The sequence below is a fragment of the Procambarus clarkii genome, chromosome 87 (genome assembly GCF_040958095.1).
Source record: "Procambarus clarkii isolate CNS0578487 chromosome 87, FALCON_Pclarkii_2.0, whole genome shotgun sequence".
Taxonomy (NCBI): Eukaryota; Metazoa; Arthropoda; class Malacostraca; order Decapoda; family Cambaridae; genus Procambarus; species Procambarus clarkii.
This window is the reverse complement of record NC_091236.1, coordinates 6728119-6741915: the sequence shown is the minus strand read 5'-3', so window position 1 is coordinate 6741915 and position 13797 is coordinate 6728119. Positions and strand designations below refer to the sequence as shown.

General features: G+C 47.7%; 2 protein-coding genes across 3 annotated transcripts in view; one reads left to right on the top strand and one right to left on the bottom strand.

Moving 5' to 3' along the window:
• LOC138358873 (uncharacterized) overlaps nucleotides 1-3592 on the bottom strand; it is a 3912-nt gene extending 320 nt beyond the window's left edge. The window contains exons 1-3 of the mRNA XM_069317224.1: nucleotides 3407-3592; nucleotides 1307-2626; nucleotides 1-64 (exon numbers count right to left, since the gene is read on the bottom strand). The exon at nucleotides 1-64 is cut by the window's left edge and continues 320 nt beyond it. Of these exons, the coding sequence (XP_069173325.1) occupies nucleotides 1-64; nucleotides 1307-2626; nucleotides 3407-3592 (1570 nt within the window). The remainder of the gene's footprint in view (nucleotides 65-1306; nucleotides 2627-3406) is intronic.
• The window catches only part of CASK (peripheral plasma membrane protein CASK), a 942297-nt gene that overhangs the window by 421940 nt on the left and 506560 nt on the right, over nucleotides 1-13797 (top strand). The gene's annotated exons all lie outside the window — the stretch shown is intronic.

The window sequence follows — 13797 nt, the reverse complement described above, 5'->3', positions numbered from 1 at the left end:
GATTGATGTGTTGGGACATTATAAATCCTTGCTGATTGATGTGTTGGGACATTATAAATCCTTGCTGATTGATGTGTTGGGACATTATAAATCCTTACACATTGATGTCGTGTTGGGAATAAGGCCTATTTGAAGGGATATTAAGCCACCACAATGGCCTAGTGACCAACCAGAAACTATACTTTCGTCTTAAACATAGGTCAAAAGTATTGTAAACTGTGTATACTCAAGATTATAAACTCTGTGTATACATACGAAGAAGCAGGACTAGAAAGAAGTCCGAAGTCGAGTGAGGAAAGACCTGGGTAAATACTGGCTTAGAAACAGGGTCATTGATGGATTAATTCCCAGCTGAGATAATAGACACAGGATCCCTGGATTGTTTCAAGCGTAGGTTAGACAGGAACTGCGTATGGGCCAATAGACCCTCTGCAGTGTTCTCTTTTGAATTGCCCGACCACACATGTAAGAAGCCAGGTATATAATGTCTGGCTTGTGAGTATTCCAGGCTGACGCTGGCTATTCCCTGAGGTACGGGGACCTTTTATCCTACTCTCTGGTCATGGCATCTTCAGTACCACGGAGAAACTTGTATGTCGTAATCATGTCTCATCGATTCCTACAGAGAGCGTTGAGGTTCATACTACTTAGTCTGTCCTCATTGTTTAATCCTCCAAGTGTGGCGCTTGTGTCTCGGAGAGGGAGAAGAGAGTGTCATATAGATACACACACACACACACACACACACACACACACACACACACACACACACACACACACACTCACTCTCTCTCTCTCTCTCTCTCTCTCTCTCTCTCTCTCTCTCTCTCTCTCTCTCTCTCTCTCTCTCTCTCTCTCTCTCTCTCTCTCTCTCTCTCTGTGCCGCACCTTCCGAAGAGCTGCAGAGTGAGAGAGTGACCCATGAAGCATTTCACTGACGCAAGGGACGAGGAAAAATTAACATTGAGGATGATGTAGAAACCTGGGGGAGGGGGGGGGGGGGGGAGGTACAGGTGGCTGAGAGTGAGATGTTCGCGACAAATAGTCTGTCATGGTTCATGCGTAACGAGCCTGTTCACCCACTCTCCAGGTGAAATTCTGCCAAGGAAGAGCCAAGGAATGTTATCTTCTTGAGATGATTGATTACTGTATACTGTATCAATTTTATCATCGGGGGTTGAATTCTTCGATTTTTTTTTGCGGAGGGGGGGGGGGTAAACTTGCGTAATGGGGCAAGTCAAATTTTCTTTGTGTTGTATAATACAATAATACAACACATGACAACTGTATTGTATTTGTTTAATACCGATCTGTTGACATTGTACTGGGAGGCTGATGGTATTCTGACATGGAACTGAGTGGGAGTGCTGAGTGAGAGCTGGGAGTGTTGACTGAGAGCTGGGAGTGCTGAGTGAGAGCTGGGAGTGCTGAGTGAGAGCTGGGAGAGCTGAGTGAGAGCTGGGAGTGCTGAGTGAGAGCTGGGAGTGTTGAGTGAGAGCTGGGAGTGCTGAGTGAGAGCTGGGAGTGCTGAGTGAGAGCTGGGAGTGCTGAGTGAGAGCTGGGAGTGCTGAGTGAGAGCTGGGAGTGCTGAGTGAGAGCTGGGAGTGCTGAGTGAGAGCTGGGAGTGCTGAGTGAGAGCTGGGAGTGTTGAGTGAGAGCTGGGAGTGCTGAGTGAGAGCTGGGAGTGCTGAGTGAGAGCTGGGAGTGCTGAGTGAGAGCTGGGAGTGCTGAGTGAGAGCTGGGAGTGCTGAGTGAGAGCTGGGAGTGCTGAGTGAGAGCTGGGAGAGCTGGGAGTGCTGAGTGAGAGCTGGGAGTGCTGAGTGAGAGCTGGGAGTGCTGAGTGAGAGCTGGGAGTGTTGACTGAGAGCTGGGAGTGTTGAGTGAGAGCTGGGAGTGTTGAGTGAGAGCTGGGAGTGTTGAGTGAGAGCTGGGAGAGCTGAGTGAGAGCTGGGAGTGCTGAGTGAGAGCTGGGAGTGCTGAGTGAGAGCTGGGAGTGCTGAGTGAGAGCTGGGAGTGCTGAGTGAGAGCTGGGAGTGCTGAGTGAGAGCTGGGAGTGCTGAGTGAGAGCTGGGAGTGCTGAGTGAGAGCTGGGAGTGCTGAGTGAGAGCTGGGAGTGCTGAGTGAGAGCTGGGAGTGCTGAGTGAGAGCTGGGAGTGCTGAGTGAGAGCTGGGAGTGCTGAGTGAGAGCTGGGAGTGCTGAGTGAGAGCTGGGAGTGCTGAGTGAGAGCTGGGAGTGCTGAGTGAGAGCTGGGAGTGCTGAGTGAGAGCTGGGAGTGTTGACTGAGAGCTGGGAGTGTTGAGTGAGAGCTGGGAGTGTTGAGTGAGAGCTGGGAGTGTTGAGTGAGAGCTGGGAGTGTTGAGTGAGAGCTGGGAGTGTTGAGTGAGAGCTGGGAGTGTTGAGTGAGAGCTGGGAGTGTTGAGTGAGAGCTGGGAGTGTTGAGTGAGAGCTGGGAGTGTTGAGTGAGAGCTGGGAGTGCTGAGTGAGAGCTGGGAGTGCTGAGTGAGAGCTGGGAGTGCTGAGTGAGAGCTGGGAGTGCTGAGTGAGAGCTGGGAGTGCTGAGTGAGAGCTGGGAGTGCTGAGTGAGAGCTGGGAGTGCTTCAAATGCTTAACGAGGAAGTAGATGTGCTTAAGAAGGGGAAGAATCTAGAGGGAACTCTGAAGAACTTGTGAGAGGCCGAGGCACTTTCTTAGAGGCATTACAGCTGTAATGAGTAGGAAGGGAAGTGTTTTGGAACCTAAGACGTGAAGGATCCTCACCAGTTGTGTTCCTGTATATGATTGTGTTGGTCTTCACCCTACTCCACCAGCTGTTTGGTCCATACAGGTCTTGGTGGTCCCTACTCCACCAGCTGTTTGGTCCTTACAGGGTTTGGTGGTCCCTACTCCACCAGCTGTTTGGTCCTTACAGGGTTTGGTGGTCCCTACTCCACCAGCTGTTTGGTCCATACAGGGCTTGGTGGTCCCTACTCCACCAGCTGTTTGGTCCTTACAGGGTTTGGTGGTCCCTACTCCACCAGCTGTTTGGTCCATACAGGGCTTGGTGGTCCCTACTCCACCAGCTGTTTGGTCCTTACAGGGTTTGGTGGTCCCTACTCCACCAGCTGTTTGGTCCTTACAGGGTTTGGTGGTCCCTACTCCACCAGCTGTTTGGTCCTTACAGGGTTTGGTGGTCCCTACTCCACCAGCTGTTTGGTCCATACAGGTCTTGGTGGTCCCTACTCCACCAGCTGTTTGGTCCTTACAGGGTTTGGTGGTCCCTACTACACCAGCTGTGTTGACCTTACAGGGCTTGGTGGTCCCTACTCCACCAGCTGTGTTGTCCTTACAGGTCTTGGTGGTCCCTACTCCACCAGCTGTTTGGTCCTTACAGGGTTTGGTGGTCCCTACTACACCAGCTGTGTTGACCTTACAGGTCTTGGTGGTCCCTACTCCACCAGCTGTGTTGTCCTTACAGGTCTTGGTGGTCCCTACTCCACCAGCTGTGTTGTCCTTACAGGTCTTGGTGGTCCCTACTCCACCAGCTGTGTTGACCTTACAGGTCTTGGTGGTTCCTACTCCACCAAGCTTCACCAGCTTCTCAATCGGCGCCATGATAAAAAGAGCGACATGTTTTAGTTACAAAATATGCCTCGTTCGTTATATATGGTCACTATCCTTATATATGTTCTTCCCCGTCCCCCACCCTAAGCGTGACTGCCCAGTCCCCCACCCTAAGCGTGACTGCCCAGTCCCCCACCCTAAGCGTGACTGCCCAGTCCCCCACCCTAAGCGTGACTGCCCAGTCCCCCACCCTAAGCGTGACTGCTCAGTCCCCCACCCTAAGCGTGACTGCCCAGTCCCCCACCCTAAGCGTGACTGTCCAGTCCCCCACCGTAAGCGTGACTGCCCAGTCCCCCACCCTAAGCGTGACTGCTCAGTCCCCCACCGTAAGGGGGACTATGCTGGATGGAGGTGTTGTCGGAGTGACTTCTTGAGATGGTGAGTGTCCCCGTGTGTGTGAGAGGTTGCCATGGTAACCAATGATGCACCTCCATGGTAACCAGTTAGGAGGAAGCTGCGTCGTCACCACCTTGACGACAACCTCACGCCGGCACTGTAGTGTTTCCTGTAACACTAGTTATATTGAACATTATTGTTCACATACCAGTATGTTCTTCTCACTAGTTGTTCTTCATTACTCCTGATGTGAAGCTCTTCTTAGTTGTTCATTGGTAGGCCAGACGTAAAGTTCTTCCCATTTATTGTTCTCCAGTATGAAAGACAAAGTTCTACCCGGTTGTTGTTCTTCAGTATGAAAGACAAAGTTCTTCCCATTTGCAGGCGATGAGTCACAATAACGTGGCTGAAGTATGTTGACCAGACCACACACAAGAAGGTGAAGGGACGACGACGTTTCGGTCCGTCCTGGACCATTCTCAAGTCGATTGTGACTCGAGAATCTTGGGATTGTGACAAGACAATCGACTTGAGAATGGTCCAGGACGGACCGAAACGTCGTCGTCCCTTCATCTTAGCATTTGATATTGTTCAGAACGTCAGTCATAAAGGGAAAATTGTGTGCCAAGTTGTTCTCCAATAAAGCCGTAAAGCCAACACGTTTACAAGCCAACCTGACCCATAATTGCATTTCTAGACGAACCTCGATGTCACTCAATCAGCGAGTTGATTGTGATGATTCGATTGTATCATCAAGGCGAGGGAATAACAGAATGCTTCTACAAACAGATCTCTTGAAGTTTGTTGCTGCCGAGTTGAACTGATGATTGACGAAAATCTGAAACACTGACATTAAGTCGTTTTCTTACTGAATTGTAGAGAAGGAATGTCAGCTTAGTCTCTGATTTATTGAATATATGACATGCCAACCTAACTACTGATTTTCTGAATAACATGTCAGTTTAGTCACTGATTTGCTAAATATATGACATTCTATCTTAACGACTGATTCCATTTTTTTTTTAATTTTGCCCCGAGGGGCGAGTTTATTGGGCAGCGCCACTCATCCTGTGAGTGGACACACCGCCATAGTGACAGTATTGGGCAGCGCCACTCATCTTGTGAGTGGACACACTGCCATAGTGACAGTATTGAGCAGCGCCACTCATCTTGTGAGTGGACACACCGCTATAGTGACAGTATTGGGCAGCGCCACTCATCCTGTGAGTGGACACACCGCCATAGTGACAGTATTGGGCAGCGCCACTCATCCTGTGAGTGGACACACCACTATAGTGACAGTATTGGGCAGCGCCACTCATCCTGTGAGTGGACACACCGCCATAGTGACAGTATTGGGCAGCGCCACTCATCTTGTGAGTGGACACACTGCCATAGTGACAGTATTGAGCAGCGCCACTCATCTTGTGAGTGGACACACCGCTATAGTGACAGTATTGGGCAGCGCCACTCATCCTGTGAGTGGACACACCGCCATAGTGACAGTATTGGGCAGCGCCACTCATCCTGTGAGTGGACACACCACTATAGTGACAGTATTGGGCAGCGCCACTCATCCTGTGAGTGGACACACCGCCATAGTGACAGTATTGGACAGCGTCACTCATCCTGTGAGTGGACACACCGCCATAGTGACAGTATTGGGCAGCGACACTCATCTCGTGAGTGGACACACCGCCATAGTGACAGTATTGGGCAGCGCCACTCATCCTGTGAGTGGACACACCGCCATAGTGACTATTGAGCAGCGCCACTCATCTTGTGAGTGGACATACCGCTATAGTGACAGTATTGGGCAGCGCCACTCATCCTGTGAGTGGACACACCGCCATAGTGACAGTATTGGGCAGCGCCACTCATCCTGTGAGTGGACACACCGCCATAGTGACAGTATTGGGCAGCGCCACTCATCCTGTGAGTGGACACACCGCCATAGTGACAGTATTGGGCAGCGCCACTCATCCTGTGAGTGGACACACCGCCATAGTGAAAGTATTGGGTAGCGACACTCATCCTGTGAGTGGACACACCGCCATAGTGACAGTATTGGGCAGCGCCACTCATCCTGTGAGTGGACACACCGCCATAGTGACAGTATTGGGCAGCGACACTCATCCCGTGAGTGGACACACCGACATAGTGACAGTATTGGGCAGCGCCACTCATCCAGTGAGTGGACACACCGCCATAGTGACAGTATTGGGCAGCGCCACTCATCCTGTGAGTGGACACACCGCCATAGTGACAGTATTGGGCAGCGCCACTCATCCTGTGAGTGGACACACCGCCATAGTGACAGTATTGGGCAGCGCCACTCATCCTGTGAGTGGACACACCGCCATAGTGACAGTATTGGGCAGCGACACTCATCCCGTGAGTGGACACACCGCCATAGTGACAGTATTGGGCAGCGCCACTCATCCTGTGAGTGGACACACCGCCATAGTGACAGTATTGGGCAGCGCCACTCATCCTGTGAGTGGACACACCGCCATAGTGACAGTATTGGGCAGCGCCACTCATCCTGTGAGTGGACACACCGCCATAGTGACAGTATTGGGCAGCGCCACTCATCCCGTGAGTGGACACACCGCCATAGCAGCATGTACAACACTCCCCAATAGGAAGAAAACCCGCTGGGTTGTTCATCCATTATGCTGTCTCACGTGTAGTACCGAACCACTGAGTTCCTGCGGCAATTGTTCCACTGTTTACACCTAAATACAGCAACATTACAGCAACCTGTTATCAAAACAAAGTATTGTCAAGTTCACGATAATTACATAATACAGTTCCCCCAGCCGTCATTATCCATATTTTTGTACTTTTGCCGGTGTGTTTTTGTTCCAATATATCTCTCCGAGTGCATCATTCACATCAAACCTGAAACTTGTACATTATCTCTATACAAGAAGCCCAAACACCTAACCTAACCTAACCTACATAGGTCTAACCTATAATGTCTGATATTATTAATTAGTTTGAAAAAATACCGTTATTTTAACAATTCCATCCTCTGAATTGGTGTCAGATATTTTAGCCAAATATTGATATCGGGGAAAAAAACCGTGATATATATTGAAAATATATTTTGACAAAGGAACGCATTTACAAATTCATGACATCGTAAGTCACTTTAAACTTGTGTAATTTCTATTTGATACACATTAATAGTGGGGCTTTGGCAGCACACATGACAGGATTGGTGATTGACGTAGATTAAGCCTCCCAAGAGATGGCACGGGCATGAATAGCCCGTAAACATGACAGGCGTTGTGTATAGTGAAGATTGGGTGTAGAGTAGCTCTTCACCTCATGGTGGGGGGGGGGGTATGTAGAGTGGCTCCTCACCTGGGGGATGAGCACTGTGAACCTTCACCTGGCAGTATACAGTGAAGACCACGTGTTGAGACTACAGTGTACAGTGAAGAAGTAGTGTCGACCTCAGGTCAGCATGAATGACACCGTCCAAGAAGGGGGCGACTGCTACGGCGCCTCTGGTGGGTACGGGTTTGGATCCTTCTGGAACCAAACACGTATCAACAATACATTAAGGACGCTGGATAACAGACATTGAACCATTTATGTATGGTGATAAGAGAGTGAGGAGGAGAGAGGAAGGGAGTGAGAGAGAGAGAGAAAGGGGGGGAGGGGTATTAAAAAGCAGGCCTAAAAGGGGAAAATTCATCTGCGTTGTATAAGATTATTTGAAACCATTTTTGTTTTTCGAGCTGCTTAATATCGGCTTAAGAGACCGAAGATTCCTTCCCGGATCCTCGCTGCAATACTCTTCATAATATTCTTTTACTTTTTCCAGACATGAAATCACGGGGTTTTTTCCCCTGCGTCAGCTCGTGTCACATTAGTGAGTCGCCAGGCTGTTTGTGTCGGCCAAATGACAGTGCCTCTTTTGTATAGTGTCCTGAGAGTGCTCCTGAGTAAGGAGCACTCTTAGTCATATATCTTCTGAGAAGAGTTCACTTCCCCCAACACCAGACCTCCCTCACTGGCCTGTGGTATTCCTGGTACTCTCATGACTCAGGTTATTCACACTATTCACACTTGGGGAGCCGGTCGGCCGAGCGGACAGCACGCTGGACTTGTGATCCTGTGGTCCCGGGTTCGATCCCGGGCGCCGGCGAGAAACATTGGGCAGAGTTTCTTTCACCCTATGCCCCTGTTACCTAGCAGTAAAATAGGTACCTGGGTGTTAGTCAGCTGTCACGGGCTGCTTCCCGGGGGTGGAGGCCTGGTCGAGGACCGGGCCGCGGGGACACTAAAGCCCCGAAATCATCTCAAGATACATTCCTCGTACACTAATTCGAGGTTTAATCATAATTTCCTTCTTGCACTGTATCACTGTCTTTCTCTTCTGCTTCATTAATTGTGAACATCGTATTATCCTGTTATCTGCCGTAATTGGTCTTGGAATTGTACTTGTCGTGGCGAAGAGAAGGCGCGCTACACCCACCCACACTACACCTGAATGTGACTTGGGAAGCTCCTTTTCTGGCCAAAGAATAGGCTAGGTATAGGTTCTGTGGTTCTGTTGAGCGATATAACCATTCTGCTTCAGGTGTATTAATACCACTAACCAAGTAACACCACTAACCAAGTAACACCACTAACCAAGTAACACCACTAACCAAGTAACACCACTAACCAAGTAACACCACTAACCAAGTAATGCCACTAACCAAGTAACACCACTAACCAAGTAACACCACTAACCAAGTAATGCCACTAACCAAGTAATACCACTAACCAAGTAATACCACTAACCAAGTAACACCACTAACCAAGTAACACCACTAACCAAGTAACACCACTAACCAAGTAATGCCACTAACACTGCTAAATAATTTACCTGGTGTTCAGAGAATGAGGTCACTGGAGTCGTATGAACACGTTCACGTAATCTTTGTACTTGTACCTGGATTGTACCAGAACCTCATCCGGGCACCTGGATTGTACCAGAACCTCATCCGGGCACCTGGATTGTACCAGAACCTCATCCAGGCACCTGGATTGTACCAGAACCTCATCAAGGCACCTGGGTTGTACCAGAACCTCATCCAGGTACCTGGATTGTACCAGAACCTCATCCAGGCACCTGGATTGTACCAGAACCTCATCCGGGCACCTGGATTGTACCAGAACCTCAAAGTCGGACAAAATATCATAGCGAATTATGGTTAAAAGTAATTTTACATTCAGTGTGGCAGTGTGGTTGTAAACGCTGGACCCGCCACCACCTTGGCAAGTAGGATTCTGTATATGGCCTACATGTACTCTCTGGTCGACGACCGGGCCGCGGGGACGCTAAGCCCCGGAAGCACCTCAAGGTAAGGTACATGCTAAGGTTGTCCAGCCTCTCATTCCTCACTGGCTTTATGTTCACATCTTTACTGAAATTATTCACAAACAAATGATCTCTGCTCGCCAGGGCATAATCCATCCAGACATCTGATTATTTTACCAGCTTGATACCTGCTTGGTGGGGTTCTGGGAGTTCTTCTACTTCCCAAGCCCGGCCCGCCCGAGGCCAAGGAGCTGTTTCTTGAGGCATTTTCTTTTCAACTGGCACTCAGACTTTGCCAGAAATATCAAGATGATTGTAAAGAAATTCAGCTTGTGAATTAGTTATATATATATATATATATATATATATATATATATATATATATATATATATATATATATATATATATATATATATATATATATATATATGTCGTACCTAGTAGCCAGAACGCACTTCTCAGCCTACTATGCAAGGCCCGATTTACCTAATAAGCCAAGTTTTCATGAATTAATTGTTTTTCGACTACCTAACCTACCTAACCTAACCTAACCTAACCTAACCTAACTTTTTCGGCTACCTAACCAAACCTAACCTATAAAGATAGGTTAGGTTAGGTTAGGTTAGGTAGGGTTGGTTAGGTTCGGTCATATATCTACGTTAATTTTAACTCCAATAAAAAAAAATTGACCTCATACATAATGAAATGGGTAGCTTTATCATTTCAAAGGAAAAAAATTAGAAAAAATATATTAATTCAGGAAAACTTGACTTATTAGGCAAATCGGCCCTTGAATAGTAGGCCAAAAAGTGAGTTCTGGCTACTAGGTACGACATATATATATATATATATATATATATATATATATATATATATATATATATATATATATATATATATATATATATGACAATGTCAGACCACGGAGAAAAATTGAAACAGGAATATCCTTAAGTACTTTCGTATATTAATACATCTTCAGAAGGAGTCAGAAGATGTATTAATATACGAAAGTACTTAAGGAAATTCCTGTTTCAATTTTTTCTCCGTAGTCTGACATTGTCATTCATATATATATATATATATATATATATATATATATATATATATATATATATATATATATATATATATATATATATATATATATATAATGGTGAAAGTCTACGGGAGACACAACAAAACTAGTCAGTAGGGAAGGTGGGTTCAACAGAACAGCTGGATCGCTATATTATTAGGGAAATGCTCTCATAAAGAGATGGCGTGTTGACAAGCAATCGAAAACCTGTCAGACTCGGCTGCCTGGTACATGAGCTGTGTGTTCATAGTGAGCTTGATCCAGGCTGTCCTTGAATAATCAGATGACGTAGAACAGGTGGCATTAGGTACAATTGTTGAAAAATGATTGTAGTTTCATGAGATTTTTTTTTTTTTTTTTGACTTTTGTGCCTGTACAGTTTGTAAAATGTGGGGGGGAGCCGGTCGGCCGAGCGGACAGCACGCTGGTCTTGCGATCCTGTGGTCCTAGGTTCGATCCCAGGCGCCGGCGAGAAACAATGGGCAGAGTTTCTTTCACCCTATGCCCCTGTTACCTAGCAGTAAAATAGGTACCTGAGTGTTAGTCAGCTGTCACGGGCTGCTTCCTGGGGGTGGAGGCCTGGTCGAGGACCGGGCCGCGGGGACACTGAAAGCCCCGAAATCATCTCAAGATAACCTCAAGATAATGTAAATAATCTGATACTTAAGCCACGTAGTATCTAGTGTATAATGGTATTTTAAGCTGTATGTTTGTCAGTATGTCTCGCAGTATAAATATTATGTTGTATTTAACAGTAATTCACAGAATAAATAAATTAAGATTCATGTTCATGTTGAAAAAAAATATGTGTATAGATCGCCTGAACATTTGATAATAGCGATAATGATGCAATATTGCCGGTGACAAAGACCGCTGTTACAGGTGGCCAGAGTACAGGAGTTACAGGTGGCCAGAGTACAAGGGTTACAGCCAGGTCGTCCCCGGCATCTCATTACAGTCTTTCTTCGCTCCACTGCCCCGTAAAAACGGGATGAAATTAAAGCTAAAAATCCTATGTGTGGTGCCGTTATCAATCACCCGGCGAGGGGGGGGGGGGCATCAACCAGCTGGGGGTCAGGGGGTCATCAACCAGGCCTCACCTACCTGCCTCACCTACCTGCCTCACCTACCTGCCTCACCTGCCTGCCTCACCTGCCTGCCTCACCTGCCTGCCTCACCTGCCTGCCTCACCTGCCACCTCCAGGTGCCACTTGCCACCTCTTATGGTAATATTACTCTTATCAGTCAAATTGGGTGAATACCCCTCCCCCCCCTTTAACCTATGTATCTGTTTCCTGTATCCTAGGTAACTAGCCCAATAACCTAGGTATCTACTCCCTGTAACCTTAAATACCTGCTCCCTGTACTCTAGGTAACTAGCCCTATAACCTAGATATCTGCAGCCTAGGTATCTGCTCCCTGTAACCTAGGTACCTACACCCTGTAACTTAGGTACCTACTCCTTGTAGCCGAGGTACTTGCTCCCTGTAACGTATATACCTGCTTCCTGTAACCTAGGTACGTGCCCTCTGTAATTTGGTACTTGTTCTCAGTAACCTACGTACCTGCTCTCTCTCTATCCTAGGTACCTCTTCCTTGTAACCCAGGTACCTATTCCTTGTAGCCTAGGTGCCTACCCCTTGTAACCGTGATACCCTCACCCCTCATCCCTCATCCCTCACCACTCATCCCTCATCCTTCACCCTCCTGGTCATCCGTGGCGCCTACCTCAAAGTGTAAACATTTTCTCTCAAAGGATTTCTTGCTTGACAACTCCGCTTTGTTCCTTTAGCTATTCAATTTCCGCTGGCAGAACACGGCTTATCCTCCCCCCACCCCCTCCTCTCACCTTATACGTAAGACTTTCACCCCTCCTCTCACCTTATATGTAAGACTTTCACCCCTCCTCTCACCTTATATGTAAGACTTTCACCCCTCCTTTCACCTTATATGTAAGACTTTCACCCCTCCTCTCACCTTATATGTAAGACTTTCACCCCTCCTCTCACCTTATACGTAAGACTTTCACCCCTCCTCTCACCTTATATGTAAGACTTTCACCCCTCCTCTCACCTTATATGTAAGACTTTCACCCCTCCTCTCACCTTATATGTAAGACTTTCACCCCTCCTCTCACCTTATACGTAAGACTTTCACCCCTTCTCTCACCTTATACGTAAGACTTTCACCCCTCCTCTCACCTTATATGTAAGACTTTCACCCCTCCTCTCACCTTATATGTAAGACTTTCACCCCTCCTCTCACCTTATATGTAAGACTTTCACCCCTCCTCTCACCTTATATGTAAGACTTTCACCCCTCCTCTCACCTTATATGTAAGACTTTCAGCCCCCCCTCTCCCGTGGTCGACCACTGGCACCCGTGGTCGACCAGTGGCACCCGTGGTCGACCACTGGCACCCATGATCGACCAATAACAAACAGGATCACATATTCTGAGACTGAAGTCTTCAGACGTTGGTTCACTAAGTCAAAAAGAGCCATCAAGGTGTGAGGGTGAGGGAGGACGAGGCGGCCCCTGTGAGGGCGAGAGGATGAATCAGCCCATGTGAGGGAAAATTATGGTGAGGGTCAGTACATGAGTCAGCGCCGAGTGCCAGATCGTGAGGGGGGAAGGGGGCAGGCTTGGAGTGCCAGAGCGTGAGGGGGAAGGGGCAGGCTTGGAGTGCCAGGTCGTGAGGGAGAAGGGGCAGGCTTGGAGTGCCAGATCGTGAGGGGGAAGGGGCAGGCTTGGAGTGCCAGATAAGAGAGGGTGAGAGAGGGGCGCAAGAGGGAAGAGAGAGCAAGGAGGAGGAGAGAGCAGAGGGGGAGAGCAAGTACATGCAGTGTTTGGGACAAGGAGACAGGGATAACGGCGCTAGAGTAAAAGAGGTGAAGTTGGGAATATAGGAGTAGGTATAGGAGGACGGTGTATTAAAGAGGAGGAGAAGTGAGAGGCGGGGAAGCAGAAAATAGCAGAAAAAAAACGGGGCAGCAGAAAATAACATGATGTTTAACAGTGATAAATTTCAGGTACTCAGGTACGGCAAAAATGAGGATCTTAAACATAATACAGGGTACAAAACACAATCGAATCTGCCCATAGTAGAAAAACAGCATGTCAAGGATTTGGGAATAATGATGTCCGACGATCTAACGTTTAAGGAGCATAACCAAGCAAATATCGCGTCAGCCAGAAAAATGATAGGATGGATTACGAGAACTTTCAAATCCAGGGATCCCACCACAATGGTTGTACTCTTCAAGTCACTTGTGCTGTCCCGTCTTGAGTACTGCTCAGTATTCACTTACCCCTTCAGAGCAGGAGAGATTGCTGAAATAGAGGGAATACAGAGAACATATACGGCACGCATAGACGAGATAAAACACCTAAATTATTGGGATCGTCTCAAAGCTCTCCAAATGTACTCTCTAGAAAGGAGACGAGAGAGATACCAA